Genomic DNA, 25,136 nt, shown 5'->3' on the forward strand with positions numbered 1-25,136 from the left:
CATATTGTACAAGAGGGTTCATTCCTGGCTTGCTCGTGAACTATCCAAAGCAAAACTGCCAAATAGCAGCTAAGAAAGCCACCAAAATTACTTTAATTAACAACTAGGAGTTAATTACAGACGATGAAGATGAAGAGTTAGTTTCTAAAAAAAAAAATTAAATCCTAACTGTAGAAAACAATTATAACCTCTTACAGACATAATTTTTAATTTGCACATACTGTAATGAAAAAAAAGCTGTGTGGAGATGGAACCTAGTTAAGGAACCAAAGCAGTAACGAAATCTCCTGTATTTGAAAACCGAGGTTGCTTAGCTGTGGAAATGTTTGGAACAACCGAGGTAGGAAGAGGCGGTGACGGTGGTAGATGTCGACAGCGGTAGCAGGATCGAGAGGAAGCGATGGTCACGGTAGTCGAATGCGAGGCAGGAAGTGATGAGAATAGAGAGACGTCGCGGTGGAGAGAGACGGTAACGGTGGAGAGAGAGGTGCCGCTTCTGGAGGGATGCCGGAGGACCGATGTCAGTGCTATTGCTGGTGAGGACGCCAATGCTGTTGGTGAGAGAGAGAGAGAGAGACAGATGAAGACTCCAATGAGGGAATATTGTAATATTTGGCTGTCCTTTTTACTAAACTCTGTTAGTAAAAAGGTAATTTTTAACCCCAAAGTAATGAGGGTTATGTTCACCCCGTTAAAGGGGGTGAACAAAATCGCACTCTACAAAAACTACCAATGAAAATGTGTCACCAGGCACAAAACCCATTCTTCTCCCTCCCTCCCCCTACATCTCTCTCCCTTCTCTTTCTCTTTCTTCTTGCCCTCATTTGTTGCCCTCCTTTTCTGGTTGCCGATCGTCGCCGTTGAACCCCTCGTCGATCGCTTCCGACACAACCATTACCGTTGAACTCGTCGCCATCAACACTTCTCTTTTGCCACCCGTTGCTTCGCTGCCATCGGTCACTGTTGCTTCACCGCCGCCTCCGATTGCTTCGGTCACTGCTGCTTTACTCGCCGCCATTCAGTAATAATATTTTATGAATAACTTAGTGGAATATTAATTTTTTTAAATAATTATTACATAAATAATTTCACAGCCTAACAAAAATTTCATAACATTGGCAAAAAAATATCATAATTAGATTGATAAAAATAACAAAATTAATCTTTCTTGAATCCATGCCCAAATGCACTTTAGAATCAAATCTATAAGATTAGGTTTTCTTTCATCCAAGATTCATCAGTTTTTAATTTAAATAAAAAATTATAATGATTCATCCATACAGTTATTAGAGAGAGGGGGAACACTTACTCAAAGCATGTAAATTTTTTCATATTAATTCAATCTCAGTAGTGACCAACAATCCACCTAAAGGAAAAATTCAAATAAATGTGGAATCCAATATTTCTTAACCCTCTTTTAATTATATGTTGTTTTTTTAGTATTGAACAACATATTAAAATCTATCAACACCCCACCACCACTAAGACTATATTTGATTTGGAATTAAATTCATAACCCACTTTTAACCTGAAAAACAAAATCCCAACATGGCTAACTTAATATTGAGGGATGCATGCAGCCATATAAGTAAAGATTAATACAAAAGAAGAATGGCTTAAGGCAACCAACCCTGGACGAGAGGAGGGGGAGTAACATCCAGCCAAGACACAACTGATTTACTACTGAAATGAACCCCAAAACTCATATATAAAAAAAAATTTGAAGTTCAATACATATGTAACAAATGATTTTAACTTCTTCTAACCATATGTAGATATGTACATTTGGGGATCATGCAACTGATTGCAACAGTACCATTTTATTTGCTTTATTCATGAATGAAAGGAAGATCTCTGAGTCTAAACGAGCTTCTTTTTCCTGCCCCACCCAATAGTAATCAAATAGAGAGCTACACAACCTCCTACTGTTCCAAAGGTTGTTTCCCAAAACTGGATGGGTTTGCCCTCAAATAGGCTTATACTAATGTTCATCCCGAACAGCCCCACCACCACAATGCCGGCGTTCAGTATCATATTTTCCGTACTCAGCATCACTCCCATCTGCAGTAGTTGATTTTTTTCTCTCTCTCTCTCTCTCATGCCTAGATCTGTTCCTGACCCCCCCAGTTGTCGGGGACTAAGGTTATGGGGTTCCCCGACCCCCAACAATTGACGGCCAATTGCCTAACCGCTAGGTTCTCAGTCCTAGCCACGACTAGGTCGAGGAACCCAGCCTCCCCGTGGCCGTGGTCGGGGAGCCCAACTATGAAGATGTTTTTGTTGATTTTTTTTTAAAATAAAAATATGGACAATAGACGTGAATATTATGAGTGACGATGGCAAGTTAAAGTCTTAGTTAACATCGGTTAAATTAGGGACTAAAAGTGTATAAAATTATTTTGTCTAGGGATAAATAATGAGCATAATTTAGTTAATATCCTTAAAGCCATTTTTTTTATTAGTCCAGGGATTAAAAAATGCATTAAGCCATGTGTGTATAGTGGTGACGTGACAGTACTGAGGAGTGACATGGCAGAATGAAGAGGCAAAGATAATGTCAGTTAACTCAGGGACTAAAAATGTATGAATTATTTTGTCTAGGAATGAATAGTGAGCACAATTTACTTAATATCTTTAAAGTCATTTTTTTGATTAGTCCAGGGACTAAAAAATGCATTAAGCCTAAAATTAAATAATTATGGTATAGAAAATATGTAAAAAATATTAACACATCACTCTCGAATCACACGCTTATGAAAAATGAAGACTAAGGCCCAATACACATAAATGGTAGAAATAATAAAGTGAGTTAGCTCGAGTCAGCCCCCAAAGAAGAGCATCCGACTACTCCAAGAACAAACCCTATTCTTTACCTTATCTATAATCGGTTGGCAATCTCCATTGAGAGAAAAAGACTTAGTAAGAAAGCTTATCAGTGGGGAGGGAAGGGGCATGTATTATTATTTAGGCTACAAATAAGGGTTGTTTGTAGTGTACTGTGAGTGTGGATTAACCATTCTTTAGTTAATATCCTTATAATGGCTTACTCAATGGGGCATCGTTTACCCAAATCCTGAATTAGGACTTGGAGTGTGCTTAGATTGTGGAACTCTTGTAGCAACAACTTCCATTGACGAGAAGGAGAACGATCTCAATTTTCGCAATTTTTTGTTTCCAGGATAAATTCTCATGTTTGTGTGCTTCATAAAAAGAACTAGTAAGTTCATGAATCATTACCCTGATGATATAACAAAATAAAGATTCATCCATCTCGCACAATCACAATACAATGAAGTGAAGGAAAAGGAAAAATAAAGATAAGGAATAAGAAGAAAGAAAAATAAGATTGAACAACCGTATGAACATTTTTGTGCATTGTATATGATTCTAAAATAAGATTGACCCTTACCTCTCATAAATAAAAGAAAGAGAAAAATAAAATTTATCAGACTTTGTAAATGATCAAATTACCACCATTCTTTTTGTACTCCAATTAATTGTTACTTTTCAATATATATGCATATCAAATTGAACTTAATTTAGGTTTTCTACATATTATAATAATAATGAGATCAAAGAGTCTAATTTTATATTATTCATAAGGTATGTATATATGATATTGATATTGCCAATATCAATATAGTTATTAAAAAAAGATATTACACAAATTATCAAATATCATTTAGAATATATCTTTAAAACCTAGGTCGCACAAAAACGAGAACGAAAAATAGATATGATATGAAATAAAAATGAAAAAAATACTTTTTTAAAAAAATAGAAAACAAAAACACGAAAAAAGGTGTAAATAAGAAAATATAAAGATCTTTTTGTAAATATAATTTTAATATAAAAAATTATATATTGAAATTAATATATAATATATAATTTTTAATATAAGAGAATTTTTTTCTCTCTCTAGTTTCGTGGATGAAAACTCATTTTTGATATTTTTTTAATATTAAAAAATGACCCCAAAATATTTATAAAATTACAAAAATGACCCAAATATGTTTTATTTTTATGTTTCATTACATTTCAATACAAGAAACTTTCGAAAATGATAAAACGACACCCCAAGGCATTTTTGCGCATCATAGTTTATAACCATCAAAGTCTTATGTTTTCTTTTTAATATACCAAGCAAGAATTATGTTTTTTTTACTAAGATAATGTTTATTAACCAACATATAGATCGAAAAAAATGAGATATGAAAAGTATTCTAAACAAAAGTGCTTTTCATTGTATTTGTTTAATTTATCTAAAAAGAAATCACATGAATTCTTATTTTGAATTTTTTAGATAAATTTATCTATCCCCTCTCTTCAGATAAGTTATTTTGATGTAATTTTATTTTACTCATTTTAACAAACAAAATCTAAAAGAATTGTGATTTTTAGTTAGCCATGAAAAAAAGAAAAAATAATAAAATAAAATTTATTACTTTCTTAACAAGTCCAACCCCTTCAAACATGCAATTGGTAATTTTGAACAGCGCATGCAAGTATTGTAGAGAGGAAATACGATAATTTAATTGTAGAAAGAGAGAAAAGAGACATGAAAGATGTAATCCTAACTTGGGTCTTTTTATTAGAATAAAAATTGGTGATGCAGGACAATTTATCAAACTTCTTATTACGAACCGGTTGTGTAAAATGAAATGTACCGAACTTATATTACATGGTACGATAAGAAGATGTAAGTGTTTCTTGGCTGAGGCCAATGGCAATGTCACTAGCAGCAAGCAATCCTTTCTTTCAGTAGTGGTAGTCAATCAAGACCATATTCTACTACTACACTACTACTGGTAAGAAAGAGGAGGCACAAATAAATTAAGCCAAAGCCAAGGCCAAGCAAACATACATATATACATATATAGCAGGAAGGAAGAACATGTATGTATGTATGTATGTATCTATCTATCTATGAATAATGCATGATTCATGAATGAAAGGAAGATCTCTGAGTCTAAACGAGCTTCTTTTTCCTGCCCCACCCAATAGCAATCAAATAAAGAGCTACACAACCTCCTACTGTTCCAAAGGTTGTTTCCCAGAACTGGATGGGTTTGCCCTCAAATAGGCTTATACTAATGTTCATCCCGAACAGCCCCACCACCACAATGCCGGCGTTCAGTATCATATTTGCCGTACTCAGCATCACTCCCATCTGCAGTAGCTGATTTTGCTTTTCATCCAGCATTATGTTAATGAAGTCCTCCGTGTCATCCACATACTCGCTCATCTTCATTCATTTCCACAAAATCACAAGTCAAGCATATTCTTCATTAGCTAGCTATATCGTATATCATCAACAAATATCAAACAAAATTCCAAATTCACACATTATTCCATCTTAAAATTCTTTGATTAATTTAAAATCATAGTTGTGGTTATATTCAATGGCCATTTGATTTGATAATTTCACCTTTGCTCCTTCATTTCAACTTCTGGGTGTTGTTTTTGCCCCTCTAATCATTATAATTAAGCCATCACATATTAAAATAACCTGCATATGCTACCATATCCAGAGTTCATATAATTTCCCTTTGTTCTTTCACATTATCTTTGGGGTCTAGATTTTGCAAGTTTACAGTGCCCTCTATTCATTATAGTTTTACAGCTAAATTACAACCAGCAGGTGGCATTACATCTGTATTTTCCATGGGATTTTTTCTCATTCATTAGGATGGCTATTTGGATGTTCCTTTTTCTTTTTCTTTTTTTGCTAGGTAATGTCAATGCTTTGAAACCTCAAATCAGCAAAGACTATGGACCAAAAGTTCTTCTAGCATGTTACTGATCAATTCTTGTTCTTTATTCATTTACTTCAGTACACAAGCTAATTCCAGCGGTTGCATCTAGAAAGTAACTACAGCATGAGTTAGGAAAATCGAGGCGTGACTATAGTTTCTGTGCCTGATCTACCAAATTGGAAAACTTCGAAACTATTGTCCTTGGACAGACATGTAGGACAAGACCTAAGTCCTTATGTATATAATTGTAATAGACGTAAAACTAGAAACACAGAGACATGCATAGTAAGCCTAATTGGCATACGGTTGTTGGAGCTTTTGGAGAAACCTCAAAAAATCTAGATTGGCGTCTTGCAAAATAAAATTATATCGCAAGGAACTCAATCCAGAGCTGAGTTAGTGAGAATGCTAAAAATGTTTTTTTTTTTAATAAAAAAATGAACAATCATTTCTGGGGTTCAAACATAAATATATTACAAGGCCATAAAATGGGAATAGAGAGAGAAAATATATATATATATATATATAGTGACTTAGGTCTTGTCAAAGGTGCTAGGACAATCAGAACAGTGAGTGACACAGAATGGACATGTGTCATGAGTATATAAAGGGGTAATATTATATTTTACGCTAGGAAAAGATGAAAATATAGTGCTTCAACTTTCCATGAAAATACGGAGTGAAAGAGGGGGGGGAGAGAAACTGAAACATGCTCCTCAAAGCCCCCACCAGAACTGAACAAAGAAGAAAATCAGTATTTAGCCCAACTCGAAAAGCATAATAACTTGTATGCTTCACAATTGTATCCTGCAAATCATAATAACCACTCTTTTTGGAAATCATTCTTTTCTTAAAAAAAATAATTTATGGGCTCAACTGCAGACAGATTGATCTCTAGTAAAACATATGCAGATTTCTAGCTACTTTTGGCTCAAACCCGCAATATTATGCTTGGCAAACCAATCTCTCACTGCATCATAAGGGTGGCCCTTCAAATCATTTCAACAGTTAATAACCCTACTGGCTGCCAATTCACAAATTAAACTCAAGCTGGTGACATTTAGAGATATAGTTTTCTCAGAACTGAAGTAACAGTGGCAGAAGATACCTTCTAAATTCATATGTATGCCTCAACAAGCTGCAAGCAATATCATTTACAAAATTTGCTAAATATCAAATGCGGGCGATGCTAGCATCAGCCTTCAGCCACCATCAGTTGTCTGTATTGTAGAGATACTATATATAAATCATCATATTTTTGCACTCCCTCTCAAACTAAGGCCTATATGTTAAACATGACTAGCGTGGTGAATATATAGCTCACACGAGGACCTCTAACAGACTTAGTGAACAAATCAGCTAACCGGTCATAAGAACCCATGAATACTGTGACAATATCCTTAGAAAGCAACTTTTCTCTGATAAAATAGTAGTCAATTTCAATGTGTTTGTTTCTTTCATGGAACACGAGGTTAGACGCAATATGCATTGTAGTTTGATTGTCACACATTAATTGCATAGACTTGATTTGAATTACTCCCATCTCCTTAACAAGTTATTTCAACCATATCAACTCACACGTTGCTAGGGCCATAGCTCTATATTCAGCCTCTGCGCTAGATCTGGTGATACTGCTTTGTTTCTTACTTTTCAAAAAGACTAGGTTGCCACCAATGAATACACAATATCTAGATGTGGACCACTTGTCATTAGATGAGACTACCCAATTAGTATCAATGTATCCCAAAATTTGACTATGATCTTTATACAATATACCATGACCAAGGGCACTTTTAATAATCGTAGGATGTGGATTGTAACATCCTGCATTAAGTGATAGGAAGAACCCATCCTTGAACTACCCTAGCTCAAGCACACTCAACCTGAGAGTTCTTTATCCACATTTAGCCCAAAAGGTATTCAGTCGGAATTGTTTCATTCCTTACTATCCTCGATATATATACTAACTTCTCTAGAGTCCCTTCTTGGACTTGACCTTGGGCTCTCGGGGTATTACATTCTCCGCCCCCCCCCTTTGAGCACATAACGTTCTCATCATGTGACCTTACAACTGATCACAGATCTTCTTCCCTTTGGGAGCTGCCATTCTAGAAGCCTGCCAAGAGCAACTCCTTGTTCAAGCCCTTGCGCCCTGACGCCACTCCCCGTCCTCATCGGACCGCCTTCTCCAAGGGTTGGCTTTGATACCACTTGTAACATCCCGCATCGAGCAATAGGAAGAACCGAATCAACTTGCCCTGATAGGCCTACGCGAACTTCCCAAGCGTCACCCATCATTGAGCTACCCTAGCTCAAGCATGCTCAAACTGGGAGTTTTTTATCCATATTTAGTCTAAAAGGTATCCAGATGGTGTTGTTTCCTTTCTTACTATCCTTGATATATATACTAACTTCTCTAGAGTCCCTTCTTGGACCTGACCTTAGGCTCTCGGGGTATTACATGGATCAATGCATCCTAGTGGCTATCATAAGGCAAACCTAGAGATTGACTTACTACACTGATAGCAAATGAAATATCATGACGAGTGATTGTAAGGTATTTGAGTTTGCCAACTAATCGACGATAGTGCCTAAGGTCAGAAATAGGCTCCCCTATCCTAGTGACAACTTGATATTTGGATCCATGAGAGTATCTAATGGCTTGCATCCAAGCATTCATGTTTCTTCAAGCACATCCAACGCATATTTTCTCTGAGAGATAGATATGAATCTTTAATCGTGCCACTTCAATACCTAAAAAATATTTTAGGAAACCCAAATCCTTGGTTTGAAAGTGTTGTTGAAGATGTGTTTTCAACTCAATGATGCCCACATCATCATCCCCAGTAATAACAATATCATCCACATACACCACTGGAAGAATGCAATAACCAAATTTAGAGCGATAAAAAGCTGAATGATCATCTCTTTTCTGACTTAACCCAAACTTCATGACAACTAAACTAAACCTTACAAACCAAGCTCGAGGAGATTGGTTAATGCCATAAAGGGATTTTCGTAGACAACATACCTGCTTAGACTCCCCCTAAGCAATGAAGCCAGGTAGTTTCTCCACATAAACCTCCTTTTGTAAATCACCATTAAGAAAGACATTCTTAATATCGACTTGATGGAGAGGCCAGCTGTACATAGCAACCAAACACAAGCAACCAACTAGATGAGATTTTGGCCACAGGAGAAAAGGTGTCCCTGGTCATGGTACATTGTATAAGGATCATGGTCATAGTTAGATTGTGGGATACACTAAGGCTAATTAGGCACGCTCTACTACTGATAGGCAGTCCCTATTTGGATATTTTGTATTCATCGATGGCAACCTAGTCTCTTGGAAAAGTAAGAAAAAAAGTATTATCAGCTAGATCTACCATCAAGGCTGAATATAGAGCTATGGTCCTAGCAATATGTGAGTTGATATGGTTGAAACAACTTGTTAGGGAGTTAGGAGTAATTTAGATCAAGTCTACGTAGTTAATGTGTGACAATTAGATTGTAATGCATATTGCATTTGACCCCGTGTTCAACGAATGAGTTGATATGGTTGAAACAAGTTGTTCGGGAGTTGGGAGTAATTCAAATCAAGTTTATGCAGTTAATGTAAGACAATCAAACTGCAAATCACATTGCCTTTAACTCCATGTTCCACGAAAGAACCAAATGCATTGAAATTGACTATTACTTTATCAAAGAAAAGTTGCTTTCTAGAGATATTGTCATAGCATTTTGACACGACCCTAGGGTTTAGAATGGGATTTTGGAAGAAATGGAAGAAAAAAGTACATAATCGAAGGAGAAAATAGAACAGAAAGGAGGAGGAATTGAGAAGAAAGGGGAGGGTTTAGATGAGACAGGAGAAAGATAAGACTTGAGAGAGAAACATGATAGATTCATTCAATCAATCGAGCCCCTATTCTCTATTCAATAGCCTATTTATAGGCTATTTACATCCATACAGTTATTACCCAACTAACAACTCAAGTACACACTACACACTAAGGGAAAATACAAACAAGAAACAATTACAACTAATGCCCTTGGGTCATGACATTTCCCCTCCCGATGAGAAAATTCTTGTCCCCAAGAATTTACAATGATGACTATGGTCTAACCAATCCCTGCTTTCAAATCCTTGTTGCCTCAATTTCTCCTTCTTTCTCTTTTGCTTTTTCCCTTTAAGTAGTAGAAGTGTATCAGCGTTCACAGCCTTTGAATGTTCTGCCTCCGCCTCAACCCTTCCTTCAAACACAACAACCTGTATAGAATGCAAGTGTGACTCCTCCCCGGTGATCACCTTGCACTCACTGGTTTCTTCATAGAAAACAACCTATTCTTCTTCTTCCACATTTTCATCCAGTCCTTTGATGTTCAGCGACAGTCTTTTGCATTGGTGGCCTAGGCAGAAATTATCTCTGTATTTATAGCACGATCCTATTTGCCTCCTTTGCTCTAGCATGGAATTTTTTACTGTATAATGGTTAGGGTTAATCTTAGGATTTCCTTCCAACTACTAACTGGTGGGAGAATTATTACCAGGGGCGGAGCTAGGATTTTTTTACCGGGGGGCTTCAAAAAATTTGTTTCAATCGTCAACTTCAACAATAGAATTTTTTTTTTTTCAATTGCCACAGTCATGGGTGAAACTAGAATTTTAACAGAATTTGGGAAAGAAAAGGAGGAGGAAGAGGGGGGGGGGGGAGCTGGGTGGGGGGCCTGGGCTTGTAATAAAAAAATATTATTTTTTAGTATTCAAAATCTACTTTTTAAAAAAATTGGGGGGGCTTTAGCCCCCTTTGCCCACCCCTTGCCTCTGCCACTGATTATTACTCGACGACATTTCGTGCTTTTTGAATATTGCTTCTAGAGTAAGCTCCTATAACTGTGCCTTCTTAGCCTCTTGTTTCACCATTACAGGCATCATCATTTTAACCATCAGTCTAAACTCATCTTTTAATCCACTAATAAAACTGGACACAAAGTATGGTTCATTTAGGCTTTGTTGAGACGTCCACAATAATGTTGTCAGTTCCTCAAACTGCCTTTGGTATTCTATCACTGAACGTTCTTACCTTAGCTTGGTAAATTCTTCTACTACATCTACCATGCTCTTTTCTCCAAACCGGTCACATAATTCCCCCCAAAATTCAGCCAACTAGCTCTCCAACCTTGGCTTGTGTCCAACCTTGATACCGTGAGTCAGCCATATCATTGAGATAGGCTGCTGCCAAAGTTACCTTCTACTCCTCATTAATACGATAGAATTCAAAAAATCTTTCACAGTGGCGGATCCACCACGTTGGTTTCACCCCCTCAAACATTGGATTTTCTAGTTGGGGCGTAGGCATATATATAATAGTTTGGAAATGAGTTCCTTTTACATGATTGCCTTGCTCCAAAGCAGGCTGATCCTCTGCTTCCAGCCCGTCAATAGGTCTAAGAAGAATGCCATCTCAAATTAAAATTTGGTTTAAACTCGTTCTTGGGAAAAAAATCAGGTTGTTGACGGAATTAGGGGAGTGCAGCTAGCATGCTAAACATGCTGTTGATCTTTTGACCATACTGTTCCATCGTCTCCTTGTTCTTCTCCAATTCTCACACACTTTCCCTGATGGCCACAATATCCTCCCGACTCTGGATCATAGCTTCTTGGGTTTGAGATATGCCAAATTCCAACGCATCCATCCTTGATTCCAATTGCTTCATTTGGGTCCCTTTAGCCATTCTTTGATCAAATTGGAAACCTGGTCTTGATCGCCTTCCTTGCTTTGAGCTGCTGTCCTCCCCCAATTATCACCCTTGGTTTCTAGTCTTTCCTTAAGATCGCCAACGTAGCCAAGAATCAACCATCAGAATTAACCTTTAAAAATTCGAACCAACTGCTACGAGCTTGTTGCAATCATCTATTGAAATTTCCGAACTCTTAGCCGAGAATCATCACTCTTGAACTTCAATCAAGACTGCTTCTTGAACCTGTGCCCACTTCGCACCTTCCTTCTAGCTAGAATCCCAGTTGCAATCACTAAGGTTCTCGCTCACCCAGACTTAAACCGTTACCTTCTAGCCTACCAAGAATTGATCTGAGCAACTCGCCTAATCTACTACACCTTCAAACCATGAACAAGAATTGCCCAAACTTCCGCCGAAAGCCACCTTTAATCACCATCGAGACCAATCGGCCAATCTCAATTCTTTTTCGTTCATTCGACTCTGTTGTAATTTAATAGTTGTTGTAAGAATCACAGCCCAAAATTTGCTAGACTCTCATTCGCTGAATCGAGGACGGGATTTAACATCCCCAAATCAACGGACTCAATTACCACTTTCCTTATAGCTTGGTCACTTCTGACACTGCTAGCTGTGTGTTGGATCAAACCCTAATTTCACTGCTTAAGATCTTTCTTTCCCCAAAATTACTAGAATCACATCCAAGGATTGACTGGCTTTGATACCAATTGACATGACCCTAGGGTTTAGAATGGAATTTTGGAAGAAATGGAAGAAGAAAGAACATAATGGAGGGAGAAAACAAAACAGAATTGTGAGCAATGATCTTGTACAAATGATTAAGTTACATAATTCTTTTTTATCTTCTTTTATTTCAGATTCTAGCATGGCACAAACGATTAATCTATCCAAACTTTAGAGATCTAAAGATCTTGTATCCTCGTTTATTTGGCAATAAAATGAGTAAGTTTTTCAATTGTGAGCAATGCATTCTTGCTAAACAAACAAAATATTTTCATCCTATTCATTCTCATAAACCAACCAAACCATTCTACCTAATACATAGTGATGTATGGGGACCAACAAAAGTCCCAAATCTAACTAACACATTGGTTTGTCACTTTTATAGATGATCATATTAGGGTGTGTTGGGTATTCTTGCTAAAAGAAAAATCTAAAGTTTACAAAGTATTCAGAAAATTCCATCAAATGGTTCTTAACATTTTCCAAACCTCAATCCTTATCCTTCAATCGAATAATGGAAGAGAATAATTTTCAACCGAATTTGAGACCTATTTGAGTGAGAATGACAATGTTCATCAGAGTACATGTCCCTATAATCCCCAACAAAATGGAGTGGCCAAAAGAAAGAATAGGCATTTGCTTGAAACAACTAGAACCCTAATGTTTACTAGCTCGGTTCCTACTTCCTATTGGGGAGAAACCATTCTCACTACTGCCTACCTCATTAATAGACTCCCAACTAGGGTTCTCAACTTCAAAACTCTCATTACTTCCTATCTTCTTCTTACCCGCATGCTAAATTCCTTGTCCCCAAAAATCTTTGGATGTACAGCATTTGTTCACCACTACCACTCAAAATTAAATCCCAAGTTTTTGAAGTGTGTGTTTGTTGGCTATTCTCTCACAAAACAGGGCTACAAGTGTTATTTCCCTAACACTAAGAATTTTTTTGTATCTTGTGATGTCTCTTTTATTGAGAATCAAAATTACTACTCTACTAAACCTTTGCAAGAGGAGATTCCTAGTGCAGAGCAAGGTAGGGATGGCTAGGATGTTAGTGTTTTTCCTGAGACAATTACTTCTTCTACTCTGTTGGGTTTTGCATTGAGAAATCTGTCTAGAAGATTTAAAAGAGCAGGAGTTCCCCCGAGTGAATGGAAGAGGATGAATATTCTAAGTTAGGAAGAGGCTAGCTTAGGCATTTTATTATAAGGGGTATTTTAGTCTTTGTGTAGGAAAAATATAAAGCCTTGTAATTATCGCCTCCAACCCTCTATAAATAGAAGGCTTAGGGCGAGGCAATAAATGACAAATTGATCATTCTATCCTTTCTGCATACGAGTGATATCGCTGAAAGAAGAGAGAAAGGGCTTGTGAGAGAGAAAGTCATTTGTAATCTCTGTGAGCAGTGAATTCGTGTGAAAGAGAGGGAAGAAGAAAGGGATATCTTGTACTGTTCAAAGTTGCTTTCTAATGGAATTGCTCTCGTTTTGGTGGCTGGATGTAGGGTCGTTTCCGCGGCCTGAATCAGGATATATCGCCTGTCTTCTTGATTGGTTTGGTTGTTTCATTCTCTGTTTTTCATTCCTTTAATTCTGTTCTTTCAATTTCAGTTTCTTATTTCTGTTAATTGGGTTAATTTCAGGTGAGGAGTGTGAGAGATTGGCATTTGTAAGCATTGGTTGAGTTGTCTAAAGTGCTCCTAATCCTAACATACTCATATTCCTAATTATGTAACTAATCAAAGGGAGAATAGAAATTCAACAAATTCAAGAAGAAATTCCAAAGTCACAACCAGCAATTTAGGTGTACTCTTGAAAAAGGACTCTTGAACCAAAGCAAAACCATTCATTAACCTCGGAAGAAGGTCCAGTACCTGAAGAGGATGAAAGGACTAAAACAACAATGTCTATTAAGGAGAATAACAGAACTGAAAATGCAGAACATGCAAAGCCTAAATTATAGGATTTGGATATTCCAATTGCTTGGAGAAAGGGGGTGAGATCATGGACTAAATATCCTATTTCTAACCATTTGGTATATTCTCAATTGTCTCCAAATTTCAAGGCATTCACTACCAAGGTTGATGAAGTGCAAATACCTAAGATATCAACGAGGCTTTACAAATACCAAACTGGAAAAGGGTTGTAATGGAGGAAAGGGATGCATTGAAAAAGAATGGTACATGGGAAGTGGTGAATCTGCCTCAGAACAAGAAAACACAAAGCTGATGGGAGTATTGAGAGGTATAAGGCTAGGTTAGTGGCCCAAGGCTTCACTCAAACACAAGGTATAGATTATGAAGAGATTTTTGCACCAGTTGCAAAGCTCAATTCTATACGTGTGTTATTATCTCTTGCAACTAATTTAGATTGGGAATTACACCAGCTTGATATAAAGAATGCATTTCTCAATGGGGATCTAGAAGAGGAGATATATATGAGAATCCCTCCTGGTTTTAAAGAAAAAGGGAAAGTTTGCAGACTACCAACTAGGGTACCAACAAGGGCAGTCTGATCACACTTTATTCACCAAACATGCTGCTAATGGTCTGAAAACTATCTTAATTGTCTATGTGGACGATATTATAATTACATGTGACAATCAACAGGAAATAAAGGCACTAAAGGGACAGTTGCAACAAGCATTTGAAGTTAAAGACCTTGGCCAACTAAGGTATTTTCTAGGGATGGAAGTAACAAGAAAAAAAGAGGGAATTTTTATCTCTCAAAGAAAGTATACATTGGATCTACTAAAGGAGACAGGTAAACTTGGTTGTAAGCCAGCCAACACACCATTGGAACCCGGAAAGCGAAGGAAGATGGGACAGAAAAAGCAGTTGATAAAGGTAAATACCAAAGGTTAGTGGGAAGGCTAATTTATTTATCTCTTACACGGCTTGATATTACATATGCAGTGAGTATAGTGAGTCAATTTATGCATTCACCCACTAGCAAATTGTTATGGTCCATTGCAAGGTATGAGACTTGTTCCACATTGGAAGTTCAAGCTTCTAGTGTGGGGTTTATAATCTCTTGGGCACCCTCCTCTTAATAGTTAGCTTTTGAGGGTGAGTTCTACCCGAGAGTTGTAACAATGGTATTAGAGCCAGCCCCATGGCTCCCAGTGCAAGCGAGTGGCGACAGAGGTGACGTCGACATTGCAGTGTTCGTTTGAGACTAGCAGAGACTAGTGCACAGCCTGCCGTCGTGAGCGCCGGGCTGCGGAGCGTGGTGGTATGTTATGGTCCATTACAAGGTGACTTGTCCCACATTGGAAGTTCAAGCTTCTAGTATGGGGTTTATAATCTCTTGGGCACCCTCCTCTTAACAGCTAGCTTTTGAGGGTGAGTTCTACCCGAGAGTTGTAACACAAACATCTTAACACTACTTATCATATCCTAAGATACCTTAAAGGAACTCCTGGTAAGAGTTTTTATCCAAGAAGAACAAAGACTGAGGAATTCAAGGGTTTGTGGATGTTGATTGGGAAGGTTCCTTAGAAGACAGTAAATCAACCTTTAGTTATTGCACAAAATTATGGGGTAATCTTGTGATGTGGAGGAGCTAGAAACAAAGTGTAGTAGCTAGAAGTAGTGTTAAAGTAGAATACTGAGCTATAGCTCAAGGTATTTATGAAGTAATATGGCTAGGGAAGTTCAAGAAAGACTTGAAGGTACCTAATATCTAACCCTACAAGGCTATATTGTGACAAAAAGTCTGTCATTAGTATAGTAAACAATCTAGTCCATCATGACTGGATGAAACATGTGAGAATTGATAGACATTTCATTAAGAGATTGAAGATGGTGGAATCAATCTGGTGTATATCCCTACAGGTTTACAAGAAGCTGATATCCTTACCAAGGTAATGAACAAACAAGGTTTTGAGCTGATTAAAAGCAAGTTGGGAATGAAAGATATTTATTCTCCAGTTTGAGGGAAGAACTCTCGATGGGAAGGAGATAAAACTGAAAAAAGAGAAAGCATATTAGGTTGAATAAATCCGAAAAAAGAGGAAGAAGATGAGGCTGAATGAAAGAAGATAAAGATTACAGCTGAGCCTAAGAATTGGGAGAAAATTTCTCTCTTTATTAGTTGTTGTTTTTGTATTTTAATCTCCTAAAATTTAGAGATAGATGATAGATAGATTTGTTGTATTTAAAGGAACCATATAATCAAGAATTTGTGTGTGAAGCAGTTGGTATTTTACAACCCTATTACTTAGACGGTATTATTCCTAAATTCTCTAAGTTTGTTCATATACTATATACAAACCACCCTATCTTAACCAAAGAGGAATTGGATGAACCCTAAGAAGCTTACAAATACAAGATTATAGAAATATTAAATAATCAAACATTGAGCTATGGGAATTAGTGAGAAGAAAAAATCACTAGATAGTTATAGATTTTCTCTACAAAGGGGTTAGGTGAGTGATTATTCTTGCACTAGTATGTTTTGAAAATTATTCCCATGCTTGATTGAAAAGTTGTTTTAAAAAGATATATGTTCTCATTTATGTTACTTGATGTACAAGAACCATTGATTGAAAACAAATTTAGAATGAGAATTTGTAAAAACTATTTCAAAAAGATTATTGATGGTGTTAGCATGTGTCATGTTCCAATGGTAGTATTTGTAATTTTGATTTTATTTTCTGTTTTTAATTTCTATTTTTGTTAGGGCTATTTGTCTTGTAGCTAGAGACTATTAGGATATTTTCTCTTTTTGACTTTTCCCCTTTTGTCCTGTAGCTAAGGCAGTTACAATGCCTTGTCTTGTAGCTAAGGAGGTTGCAGTTGTGAGCTTATATATTGAGCTACAGCCTACGTTGGATGGTATGAATGGAATCAATGACTATTCTGTAATTCTCTCTTATCTTCTTCTTCTCTTTGTGATCTCCTTTCTCCCTTATTCTATTCCCATCTTCTTGCTGCTGCTCTCTTAATATTTTTATCTCTCTCTTTCTCTCAATTATCTTTTCTCCCTTATCTCATCTGCTATTTCTCTCCCTCCCATCTGGTCTCTTCCCCAAATTCTTTTCTTAAACTTCCAAATCCCTTTTCACACCCTAGCTCAACCCTAAGGGTGTGACTACACGTTGATATAAACTATTATGGAACCATTGGGGATGTCTAGAGGTTACTCTGGCATCTAAAATTTGGATATCTACATGGTGTCATTTTAGTTTCTCAACGAGAAGAGATGGTATGATATATTATGGTTATGCTCCATCGAGTACTTAGGGGTAGATCCTAGGGAAATTATTGGGTCCCTTTGTACATTGTTGGATCCGAGGTTATACTACCCATTGAGATATTTATTGGGGTTTGAATTGATTATTAAATATTGTGATTCCTTGAATATACATTGTGAAAATTATGGGCTACACCATGTTGTATGATGTGATTTTATTTGGTAATACTTGTTGTTGCATAGGAAATATTGGTGAATATTTAAATCTGAAATTTATTTTCATTGTATATGTATGAGATTCTTTATTTTGGTATTGATCTATTATGCAAGGTGACCTTTACTAGGCTTTAAGCTCACTAGTCTCCACAAATAGCCGTGTTCTTCTCTAGGTTTCTCTTCTTTCTGTCTCTCTCTTTGTGTTTAAGATAAGCTTATTAGTTTAATTTTTATCATTTTCAAAAACCTGAAGGGTGTAATGTTAAAAATTTTACGCATTCTTAGAAACATTTTGAAAATTATACCAAACAGCAAAAGAGAAACAAAATTTAAATGAGAAAGTGAAGAGGTTCATACATGGAATAGTTTCTGTGAGATTCCATCTATCTGTGCAAAATAGGCTTCCAATAGCATCTCCAGCTCCTCAATATTGGGTTTTATTGCAGTAAGGATAGCAGAGTTGTGCTCAGACTCAGAATCTTGACCACTGGATATAGAGTTTGACACACAAAAAGATATTCCTCATCAATTATCTAAACATTTCACATGGATATCTTATTGCAATCAAATAACATTGTAGTGCTAGGTATCTTTTATCACATTGTATACCTAGTAAATATTCTATTCTTCGATACACACACATATATAGAAATAATAAAATATCATGCCTTTATCCCACTATGTGGGGTTTGCTACATCCATTTTAGATTTTCATTCATTTCTATCCACTGCCTTTTCTTTAGTAATGCCCATGTACTTAATTTCAGACCTAAGTGTATCCCATCAATTTTTTTTTTTTTTTGGTCTTCCTCTACCTCTTTTGCTAACTACTTAGTCCATGTTAATCAATTCTTCTCATAGTATCTTCTATTGGTCTTCTTCTCACATAACAAAACCATCTTAATCGTCTCTCCTGCAACTTATCTTCAATAGGACTTAGTCTAACCTTAAAACAAATAACCTCATTTCTAATTTTATCTTTTCTTGTATAGACATGCATCCCTCTTAAGTCTTAACATCCTCAGCTCTGTCATGCTCATATTTTGCACATGTTGGTACATTATTGGCCAACATTCCATGCCATACAACAAAGTTGGTCTTATAGCTATCTTATAAAATTTTCCTTTTAGCCTTAGTGGAATCTTATTATCACATAAAACACCAATCTCCATATACATTTTTCCATTATAACCAACTTGACTTAATTCTATGAGCCACATCCTAATCTCCCCATCTTTTTGAATGGTTAATATAAAATATCTAAATTAGTCATTTATTGGTATAATTTGATCTTCCAATCTTACAATAACATTATCCACACTTATATGCTTTCTAAACTTGCAATTTTTATATTTGGTTTTCACTTGCTTACATTAAATCCTTTTGATTCTAAAACTCGAGCTTAGTATTCATGCCTTCTTTTGTTTCATCCACTAGCATTAGGTCATCCAAAAATAGCATACACCATAGCGCCTCTACTTGAAGATGTTTAGAGAGAAATTTTGAAGATAAAAGAATTAGCTAGTGTCACATGTCATTTGTTCTTAAATTGAGTCTAAATACACCTGTTGAATCATTTTCTTAAACTCTAAGAAATACTCTTTGTTAGTAAAAAGAAAAAGGGTAAAATCCATTCTTTACCAGAGAAAACCTGCTTGTGTTTTTTGTCTGCTCCTATTTTTTTGTGGGGATAGAAGCAGTCATAAAAGTTAGAGAAAGAGAGAGAGTTAATGCTTTGTGCATCTTATACATCCTGAAGTTGTAATTAGATAGTATGCAGTTCTTTCAAAGAAAACAGCCAGGAAAAAGAAATATAGAAAGAAAAAAGATGAAATATTTTGCTTCAAGAACTAACCCCCCCCACCCCACACACACACAAAAAAAAAAAAAATCTTGCTGAAATGAATCTCAATTTTTCAATGAGGTCTAACAGAAAACAAGAAGTTCTATTTTATGTGGAAGACAAATCCAGTTATGGTTACCAAGGTAAAGTTCAATGTCATCATTTCAATATTTTGACAAGTTCAAAGTTAAAAACGATCAGTACTCAATAAATGTCCAAAATTTCTGTAATAGTAGTTGATCATAATAATTGTGTGCAAGATGCATGTGAAATCTAGAGTTGGACGGCTCTCTAGAATAGCAAGTTTCAAAACATGGAAGTGAGGTTTTGAAACATACTAGGTCATTTTTTAAAATAAGGATTTTTGTGACATTCTCTTTGTGAACTGGCTTGGACAACCTAAAAGGAAATTATATGTTTCTTAGATGATAAGAAGAAACATTAGGTTCAATCCAAATGCTTTCAACATTTAACTCTTATTTAACCCACCAAGATAATTTAATAAGGAGTGAAAATTAAATTAAGGAGTGGCCCACTAGAGGAAATTTCAATGGAATGTTTGGGATAGATTTAGGGGAGAGCAAAAGTTCAGTTTACCCGAACTAACCAAACTAAATTGACCGAACTGGTTGGTTCGGTTCGATTTTTTTGTTGTATTGGTTCGGTTTAGTTAGTTTTTCTCAAAAATTCAGCTTTCAATTTTCGATTCGGTTTTTTGTTTGAAATAACCTAACTAACTGAACCGACATAAATTATAAAACGACATCGTTTTGGGTGCAGTATAAAAGAAAAACATACAAAATGGCGAAAGGACCGAACCGATGCTTTTGTCCTTTTGCCTTAGCCTTCACTCGGCCCTTTCCCTTTCCCTTCCCCTTCGTCTCCGACTCTCTAGCGATCCCATCGCTCCCTCCAATGCCAATGCCGACGCCAACCCTTCTTCTCTACCTCTGACGCCGACAAAGGCCAGCTCTATTCCCATCAGCCATTGCTACCAGCGCATCTCTCTCTCCGATTTGCACCACCTTGCTCACCCATTGACGCCACCTCAGCAGTCACCATTGCCTCAAACCACCTCTATTTTCTTTTGATATTCATAGCATATGGGCTTGGGCCCCTTCGGTAAGTTTTTCAGTAACCTTATTGAGGGTGGGTATTCTACATTAAAACTTAGATCTACTAAATCCAACCATTAGATCCTTTTGATTTTTAGGTATGTGGTTCACTGAGCCAAGACAAATCTAATGGTCAATTCCGAACGTTGGAATCCGCCGTGGATGGTGGTCGGCGATGTTTTTCTAAAAATGAGTTTTGAGTCTTTTGATAATAAAATTAATTTTTAGATTTACAAAAAATCAACCATTGGATCAAACTCATTTTTGGATACAAGAACCACTACGGTTGGGGGAATCTGATGATCAGTTTCAATCATTGGAATCATCAGCCAGCTAGGTGGCCAACAACAACAATAAGGCTAAAAATTAGTTCAGTATGTTCGGTTATTTTTGGGTTTGTTCGGTTTATTCAGTCACTTCGATTTTTATGAATTTTGTTTCGTTTTTTTAGTTTTTGGGTTTGTTTGGTCAGTTTAGTTCGGTTTTGCACAGCGGTTCGATTTTTTCAGTTATTGAGTTTCGATTAGGTTCAGTTCAGTAACCGAACTGGCCTTTCACACACCCCTAGATAGGATAACCTCTAGATGGGAAGAGGAATTCAATTATGAACATGACAATATATTTATATTAAGAAAAATTCCCCAAATTTTGGGTTAGTAACATGCCCAAAGAATTGGAGTGCTACAACAAGAACTTCCTCCTCCACGGTCGCAAGATCATTGGATTCCTTTATTGGCAGGAAGTAAACCTACTAATGTTTGGTCCTATGAATATCCGCATTTTTAAAAGTCAAAAATTGTGAACTTTGTTAAGGAGATGCTCGAAACAAGTGTTATGAGGCCTAGTGTTAGTCCATATTCCTCTCATAATTCATTAGTCCAGAAAAAGGATGGGTCTTTAGCAAATGTGGGTGAAGAACCAAGGACATAATAATATCACAATGGACAAATATCCTATTCCAATGGTAGATGAGTTGCTTGATGAGTTGGAAGGTGCATAATTTTTCACCAAATTTGATCTACGTTTTGGATTTCACCAGATTCAAGTGCATGAAGATAACATCCATTGTGAGTTTTCGGTATTACCCTTTGGGTTATCCATGCACCATCCATTTCTTAAAGCTTGAACAATGATTTCTTTTAAGCTCATCTACTTAATTTTTTTTTCCTTGATGCTACTTTGATATACAATCTGTCTTTTGGGAGATTTATCACATTTATAGTGAAAGGAAACGAGGGCCCAAGGCCAAAAACCAACTGCGTGTGGATCTATGTAAGGATCTACGAGTTTTAAAAATATTTTCATAACCAAAACAAACAATAGAGCAACACAATGCGGAAGTGAAAATAATCCTTGCAAGACTCGATATATTTCATCCATATGCTACAAATGAAAAACCATGTCATAAGGGGTTTTTTGATATACTTTTTCGGATATATCTGTTGTCGGTTGTTTGATCTCCCTCGTGCAAGCTACTACTCCAGGTGACTAGCCAGCCTTCTCACTTGGGAAGGACCTAGTCAGTCCACGCTTGAGATGCAACTAGAACCCTTCAATGGAGTTAGGCTAGAACTCTCTCAATTGGGGTGAACTGTTGCTCTATGGGTGTTCCTACTTTGGTTGCTTCTTGACTATCCAATAGTCGGATCTTAATGGGAGAATACAAGAGGGAGAAAACGAAAGAAGCTTAGAGCAAGAACAAGCTAGATGCAACTATGGAGGAAGGAGAAGCAAATGCCAACAAGCACCTATGTGGAGATCCAAGAGAGGGAGAGAAATAATGAAGGGATGCACTCATGAAAGTGCCCCTTTATTTTCCCAAAATCCCTCATAATTTAACTCCTTGTCCCCCACTTGCTGACCACGCTTCTTCCTTTCCATATCCCTTTAATCAAGCAAATTGTTCGAGTATTAAATACTGAGATGCAACAAAGCGGTGGAACTTCGGTCGACTGAACTGTGAGGTTCAGCCGATCTAAATTATCCAGAACCCTTTTGATCAAATTCGGTTGACCTAAGTTGTCTAGACTGCACTGCTTCGTCAATTTTGCATTTTGGCCTTGCTATTATCCAAAAATAGCCTTAACCAAGGCCCATTTTTATCCAATAGCAACCTCCCAAAACCTTAGATCCATGTGTCCAACACATAATAGCAATTTCCCATATACAATAGCAACCATAATCATTGTCCCACAATGATGAGAAACACACTAAGAGCAATGGATCACTAATCCTTGCATTACTTGATTTACGTGCGACTTTCTAGGTTCGCAGCCATGTAGCAATTGGAACACGTCAACTCCTTGACGTCGATCGATCCCATCTACCTACTAAGAGGATCTTTCCAAATCCCCAAAGCACCCCAAAGGATCTTAAGTATCCACTGGCCAGGACTCAGGACGATCCTAATGGCAGTGAAGTTCAATTTCATATGAAGCTATTAAGGCTCCTCAATTACCGTGCACTATAGTTCTTCCATTGACTAACATCTCGACTGAGTCAAAGTCATGGACTGATTAAACTCATAGGACTCAGTAACTATGACAGATCCAATAAGGTGTTTGGTATAGATAGCATGTCAGATCCCATCAGACATTAAAACTCTTTCCTAATCTTTCTTGAAAACTTGCATGGAAAAGCATAGAATATTTCATTGATATGTAGCCTTAATTATAGGGTTGAATTTGTACATCTTTAGAAAATATACAATAGGAATGATTTACAACAATTAAGGAAAGATTATACATTGAAAGATTAGGAAAGTATTCTAATCTGATTTAGGAAAATAAACAAGAATAGCAATAAGGATTTGCCGCCTCTTCTCCTTTCCTTCTAGAAGACTGATTTCTATCCCCTTTTACACCAACACTCCCCTTCAAGCTGGTGAATGAATATCCATCATTCCCATCTTGCAAACTAAGCCTTCAAATCTTCTAGTTGCCAATCCTTTGATCAGCCACCTGTTGCTTAGAAGGAACACAGGTAATTTGTATTATACATTTCTCAAGTTTTTCCTTTATAAAGTGCCGATCGATCTCGATGTGCTTAGTCTTGTCATGTTGTACAGGATTATGTGCAATGCTTATAGCTGATTGGTTATCACAAAAAAACTTGGTTGGTTCATTGATAGCTATCTTCAAATCTTCCAGCACATTTCTCATCCATAGAAGTTCACATAACTCAAGTGCCATAGCTTTGAATTTTGTCTTAGCACTTGACCTTGCCACTATGCTTTGCTTCTTACTTCACCAAGAGATCAAATTGCCCCCTAAGAATATGTAGTAGCTTGTAGTAGATCTCCTATCAGATAGAGATCTAGCATAATTTGCATCTGTATATCCAATGATCCTCCTGTTTTAAATAGAATTTCTTTACCTGGGGTTGTCTTCAAATAGCACAGTATTCTTCTGACAGCTTGCATATGACTCTCAATAGGGTAATGCATGAATTGTCTTACTAAAATCATAGCATAGGCTATATCTGGCCTAGTGTGAGATAAGTAAATCAACCTCCCCACCAACCTCTAATACCTTGCCTTGTCCACTGGTGCGCTCTCAGTGCCTCCTCTTACTTTTTCATTTAATTCTACTGGAGTGTTTACTCCTTTACTTCCTAGTAACCTTGTCTCCTTAAAAAAATCCAATATGTATTTGCATTGGGATAGGAATATACCTTCTTTGGAGTAGGCCTCTATTCCTAAAAAATGTTGAGTGACCCAAGATCCTTGATTTTAAAATTGTGAGACAACTTCCTCTTTAGATCTTGCTTCTCCTCCACACCATCCCTTATCACAATGATGTCATCCACATACACCAATAATGTTGTCACCCTCCCTTTCCCCGAGTGTTTAAAGAAAAGGGTGTGATCCTGGTAGAACTCTTCTCAATTGATTGAACTTTTACTCAAAAACAGTAGGAATTCCTTAATTACAGTAGCTTCAACAATGGAAATAGCAGAAAAACAATGAAAGAAAACAAAATAGGCCTATTCGAGAGGGCCTCTCTCTCCCACGACTTCTCCAACAGAATTTCCCCCCCTCTCTCTTTCTCTCCTCCCTTATATACCTACTCCCCCCCACTTGTTCCAGCCACATGCTAGATTATTCTCTTCTAACTAACTTGTGACTTTTTTAGCCTTGGGTCATTTTACTTGGTTGCCCCCTGTGGTCCCCCACCCCTTTCCTTCTTTCTCCTTTGATACGTTTGTTTAATGGGAGCCCTAACAACACTCCTGCCCATAAGTCGCACCTTGTCCTCAAGGTGAAATTCTGGAAATAGAAGAAGAATCTGATGGTATGGCTCCCAAGTTGCTTCCAATGGGGGTAGCCCCTTCCATTGAATAAGGACATCAAGGTTCCTTAGATTGTTCCCTATGCCTAGCCTTATTCCCAACAAAAATTCCGAAGACACTGTCATTTCCAGCTCAGCTGAAAGCTGATCAGGGATTTCGAGGGTTTCCCTAATTGCTCCTTCTGCCTTGCGCAGCTGTGACACGTGGAACACAGGATGGATAGCACTAGAAAAGG

General features: G+C 36.9%; 1 protein-coding gene across 3 annotated transcripts in view; it reads right to left on the reverse strand.

Annotated features, from left to right (window-relative positions):
- Positions 1 to 4,829: 4,829 nt before the first annotated feature.
- The window catches only part of LOC127803136 (magnesium transporter MRS2-F-like), a 50,509-nt gene continuing 30,202 nt past the window's right edge, over positions 4,830 to 25,136 (reverse strand). For all 3 annotated transcript variants that reach the window (XM_052339175.1, XM_052339174.1, XM_052339173.1), the window contains 2 exons: positions 18,011 to 18,140; positions 4,830 to 5,245 (listed from right to left, as the gene is read on the reverse strand). In XM_052339175.1, coding sequence (XP_052195135.1) covers positions 4,970 to 5,245; positions 18,011 to 18,140 — 406 coding nt within the window. In that variant the 3' untranslated portion in view covers positions 4,830 to 4,969. The remainder of the gene's footprint in view (positions 5,246 to 18,010; positions 18,141 to 25,136) is intronic.

This window comes from Diospyros lotus, chromosome 6 (genome assembly GCF_014633365.1).
Source record: "Diospyros lotus cultivar Yz01 chromosome 6, ASM1463336v1, whole genome shotgun sequence".
Lineage (NCBI taxonomy): Eukaryota > Viridiplantae > Streptophyta > Magnoliopsida > Ericales > Ebenaceae > Diospyros > Diospyros lotus.